General features: G+C 35.2%; 1 protein-coding gene across 1 annotated transcript; it reads right to left on the minus strand.

Annotated features, from left to right (window-relative positions):
* Positions 1 to 386: 386 nt before the first annotated feature.
* On the minus strand, positions 387 to 3,371 carry LOC115960324 (probable receptor-like protein kinase At5g24010). Its single transcript, XM_031079160.1, has one exon. The coding sequence runs from the start codon at positions 3,202 to 3,204 to the stop codon at positions 694 to 696; it is 2,511 nt and encodes an 836-aa protein (XP_030935020.1). The 5' UTR covers positions 3,205 to 3,371; the 3' UTR covers positions 387 to 693.
* Between the last annotated feature and the right edge of the window lie 2,058 nt (positions 3,372 to 5,429).

Consider the following 5,429-nt stretch of genomic DNA (forward strand, 5'->3'; position numbering starts at 1 on the left):
TAAAGAAACCCATTTTATTCCATGAGAAAATCTATTGAAAAAAGGACACAAGTAGTAAAATAACAAACATCACGGCACACAAAATTTACAAGTTCTATGCTTACATCTATAGGCAATACCAACTATAAATCTACTATAAATATAGGAATTACAACCACATATAAACTCTCATAAACTTACAAACACATACTAACACAAATCTCAGTTCACCCAAATGTGCACTAATATATTAGACAAAGCTTGGCCTCCAACTCTCTCATTACACGTACGTTTATCTTCTAACTTTCACAAAGTTACTCCACCAAACCCTTTAGAATACTTCCTATATATAAACTTTAAAAAACATTCCTGAGTGGACAATGAACACCTTTTTTTTGGGAGACAAGGAACAGAACATTACTTCTTTGATAAGGAACAAACTTTTCTTCTACATCAAGAAAACTCAAATAACTTCACCAAGTCAAATTAAGAAGCCTTTAAACTATTCCTCTCATGGATTTGACTTAACAAAATCAAAATAAAATATAGATTCACTTGCAACTTATAAGAAAATATGAGAAAAAGTGGTACGAGAAGAACTTTAGAAGTTTAGATTGATACCTATAATATGTTTTTCAGTGGAAGTTCTAACAATTAAATAAGCTACCTTGAGATCACTTATATTTTAGGGACTATAATTGGAGGAGACTAAAGCTATCGGCCTTCATTAGTTATCAACTGGGAAAATAGTTTGGTTGTAGACATGTCTGAAGTTGGATCACCATCTTCTCCCTCTGTCCTTATGTTAATAGAAGGAGCACAGGGATCAATTCCAGGTGTCGGAAGCACTGGCACATCAATATTATCATCTTCATGTGGTTCTCTTTGCTGTCTGGTTTCCTGAAGCTGAAGTGCACATTCCAGATTCCATAACACATCACCCATAGTTGGCCTATCAACACCATAATCAGCTAAACATTTCTCTGCTGTTTCTCCAAATTTCTTCAAAGAGCTTGGTTTAATCTGCCCAACAAGATGAGGGTCAATTATTTTCTCGAGCATGCCCTTCTTATACCATTGCATTGCCCATTCAGCTAAATTCACCTGTTCCCTAGCCAGCAACGGGTCAACAGCAGGTCTAGCACAAAGAACCTCAAAAAGCACAACCCCAAATGAATAAACATCTGACTTATCTGTAAGCTGCTGTCTCCGGAAATACTCAGGATCGAGATACCCAAAACTACCTTTTACACCAGTGCTTACATGGGTTTCATCGAGACATGGACCATCTTTTGAAAGACCAAAGTCAGCAACCTTGGCCACATAATTCTCATCAAGCAAAATATTGGTTGATTTAATGTCACGATGGATGACTCCTTGTGTTGAACCTGTATGAAGGTAGTGAATACCTCTTGCTGAGCCAATGCATATTTGAAGACGCTGCTTCCAGGACAAAGGTGGAATCCCTGAACCATACAAATGATTTTTCAAAGGCCCTTTTTCCATATATTCATACACTAATATCATTTCTGACTGTTCTTCACAATACCCAACAAGAGAAACAAGATGGCGGTGACGAATTTTGGACAGAACTGTTATTTCAGTCTGGAATTCTGGAAGGCCCTGCCTGGATCCTGGCACACCTCTCTTCACTGCAACCTTTATATTGTCTCTAAGAACCCCTTTGTAAACTGTTCCAAATCCACCAGAACCTATAATCAGATTCTGGTCAAAATTGTTTGTTGCCGATTGAATATCAGCAAAAGGGATTCTCAACGCAAGATATCCATTTGGTCCAGGAGATCCATAGGCTGTCACATCAGACATTCTACTGTGTGAACTGCCTCCATACACACGTAAAGGTGTCCAAGCCGCACTTTCTGCACGTCTCGGCTTTGGTTTCTTCCTACTGCATTTCATGGCAAGCAGCACTGCAAGTAACACTACCACTACACATAGACCAACAAGGCCACCAACAATTGAACCCACAAGAACCCAAATAGTCTTCTTCGAGCCCATATGCGACCTCTCAAGATTCACCATTTTCATAATTTCTGCCCCATTCAATATAGCATTCATTCTTGAAGTAGTACTCACAACAGAAGGACCAACACTTACTTGCACAACCCCTGAATCATCTGAATCAACAACAAAATCCACATAGATCGGAGATGCAAGCACATGGGTCGTAAGTACTGACAAATCAAGATCCTCATAAGCAAGGTACCCATTGAGATATACATTGAAGTACAGCAAGTTAAGTGCACGACTAACAATATCACAGAAATGCAATCGAACCAAGTATTGAGCACCACCTGAAGACACTGGAAAATTCCAAGTGATGTTAAACCCCGAATCCAAATTTGTGTTATCCCTATTCATTTCTTGGGCAGTCATATACACAGCATCAGGCCCAATCTCTTGACTTGCACCTCCAGGCTGATAATTCGGCGGGTGAGTGGTGCTCACATGCTTTGCAGCGGATTTCAAAGCAAGATAATCATCATCAGGGATCCAAGTTCTCCATAGGGTATCATTAAAAGGTGTCAATTTTGGACCTCCAACATTAATCCTGTGAATAGTCTCTAAAACCTGTGATGAAAGTTTCTTGAAATCTGTACTTCCATCAGCACTAATTAACCTAATTCCCACATCAGTTATAAAGTCTTTAGGAGCTGAAAAAACTTCTATTGCATTGACAAACCCGAAACTCGAACCATTTACAGGAGTGAACACAACATCAACCATATTTCCATCTACTTCTAATATATACTCTTTAAGGACAGTGTTATTATTATCGTTACTATAATCCAAATGTGAGCTTATCAGAAGCAAATCCCCATTAACCAAAACACTAAACTTTGCAGAAGTAAGATTAAAACCTTGAGCTACAAAGGGTGAGAAATGCAAACGTACCAAATAAGTCCCATTTCCCTTGATGTTGAACTTGTAAGCTGAACTGGTGGTGAAAACTCTAGCTGTATGGTACAAATTAGATGAATTTGGAGGTGGGTTTCGGTTCTTGAGTGGAATGGAACGGTCTGCTGTGAGAAAATCCGAACCGGGCTTGGTTGAATCTGCGAGAAAGGGACGGTTATAGAGGGAAGTGTTGGTAGTTGAGCCACAGTTGAGGAGGTAGTTGTCTAAGGGAGTGAAAGAAGTTGAGAAGGAGACAAGAGAGACAAGAATTAGAGAAAGGAAGTAGTAAAGGTTTTTGATCACCATGTTACTATGTTAGGAATTAGGATGTTCTTTGAGGATGCTTGTAGGGGTTCAAGATTTGGCACTAATGGAAGTGATACTGATAGCGTGTGTGAATGAACTTGGGACTTGAGAAAGAGAGAAGCTAGTGCTGCTTTCTAGTTGTCCAGCATTAATTAAATTCAATGACTTTGTACTGTTCATTTTGATTTTGGTGGGGGAATGTTGTGCGTGTTTTTAAAGCATCTCCTTTGGTACATGTAAACCAAAAATTAGAGAGTGAAACCCAAAAAAAACTCTTCAATAGACTCTTTATTTCTAGATTTTTTTTTTGGCTTGATGAGTTACTGTTTACTTTTCAACTGTTTTTTTTTTCTATTATAATAATTAGGTGTTGAATAAAAAAATGTTGAAAGATGTGTAGTTGTTAAAAAAAGAATAAATAATGAATGAAAAAATAATACTTAAATGAGATAGAAAATGGAATAGAGAATCTGTTGGAAGTGTATTTGAAAAATTGAGTAGCTTTATTTTGTTTATTTATTATTATTATTATTTTAAGACATTATAAGATACAAGTGTCTCTTATTTAGAATGGCAAGTCTTATATTTAAGACTCGAGTATGATTTAATTTTTTAAAAATTAAGAATAAGATTATTTATTAATCACCTCTCTTTCAACTAAAAAAAAGAAAGATATTTATATACTATTTTTTCTTCCTTTTTTTTAATAATTAATTATAAGAATTATGGAATGAAAGGATCTAACTATTTTTGTTTACATTTTAAGACCAAGTTTTTAGTATTTTTATTAAAATATACACGAAAATAGTAATAATAATGTTTTAAACCGAATTTATAATACATTACATAACCAGAATATAACTATAAAAATATCTAATCTTTATAGTTGTAACTGAAATTATAAAAGTATAGCCTTCAAAGTTGCCTCTCTCACATGCTTTTTTATTTTTTTGTTTTTGTTTATTTATTTATTTTTGTTTTGATAGTCTCTCTCTCACATGCTTGAAAAGCTGTATAGGACCACGTCACAGTATTTTGGCATTTTTATTGTGGTGGTGGCTATTTGTTGAAATTTAATTGAGTTGGCGGGTGGGCGTCATTTTCAAGTGAAAATTGAAATACATAGGTTGACACCTATACATGAAGATGAGATCAAACTCCCCATATAAGAAATTGAGCTCCATAACAATATCCTCACAGTATAGTGCGACAATTTGACATCTATCTTCAATATAACGCGTCATTGGGACCTCATGTATATGCCTACCACTACGATCTATGATCTACAAACCTACCTCCACTTCCATTTTGTTCATACTTCATACTGTTACTATATTATTGGTGTGTTCCTAATAGTTAGGGCTAGGATTATAAACAAGCCGAATTGGATTAAGTATTATAATTTTAAATTTGTTTAAATAATTTTATTTTAAACACGAGTTGAACTCAAATTCATCATCAATTGAATACTTTTTGAAATGTACAATTTCCCTAAATCCCTCACCACACTGCATCTAAATGGGGTTGGTGATTGAATCGATTCGGTGTTGTTTTAATGGTGTGATTGGGTTTGTTAAATCTTAGCTGGGTTGGGCTTTTCTTTTTCGGTTTGGGCTTGTTTGGGGTAGCCTAAATGATAGTATATAATAATAACAATAGTAATAATAATAGGTGTGGTGTATTGCAATTTTCTAAAAACATAGCCACTTATTGCAATGCGCCTCCACCATGATTAGTAGTCCAATGAGTGCTTGTGGCAATTGCTTTTGGTAGGTTTCGACGCAATTATTCAACTAGTCTAATCTTTTGTACACCCCTAGGAACCAAAAGTATATTTTGATCATAAAAATATATATAAACATACATCCATGACATGATTGGGTGACACAGGGCAAGACCAACAAAATCTATACCTATCCCTACCCCTCATCTCTCGAGAGCGAAAAAAAATTCACACAAGATAGAGCAAAACAAAACTTGTCAAACGAGATATAACATTTTATTTTTCTTATAGGTAATTTGAAATAGCATGATATCATGGTGTTTTTTGTTTTTTCTTCATGGTTTTGTGTAAGAAGTTATAAACATTTTTAGTTTTTTTTTTTTTTAAGAAAAATAATTTCCCAAATTTATTGTGAGGGAAAATAGTAAAAAAATTTAGTATAAGATAATAAGTTAATAACTGCAGAGGGAGTATAAAATCATAAAACGACGTCGCCTAGATA

The sequence above is a fragment of the Quercus lobata genome, chromosome 9, assembly GCF_001633185.2.
Source record: "Quercus lobata isolate SW786 chromosome 9, ValleyOak3.0 Primary Assembly, whole genome shotgun sequence".
NCBI lineage: Eukaryota > Viridiplantae > Streptophyta > Magnoliopsida > Fagales > Fagaceae > Quercus > Quercus lobata.

What these genes read in the sequence shown, in the direction of transcription:
- LOC115960324 (XM_031079160.1), bottom strand. Translation starts at nt 3,204, where the DNA reads ATGGTGATCAAAAACCTTTACTACTTCCTTTCTCTAATTCTTGTCTCT.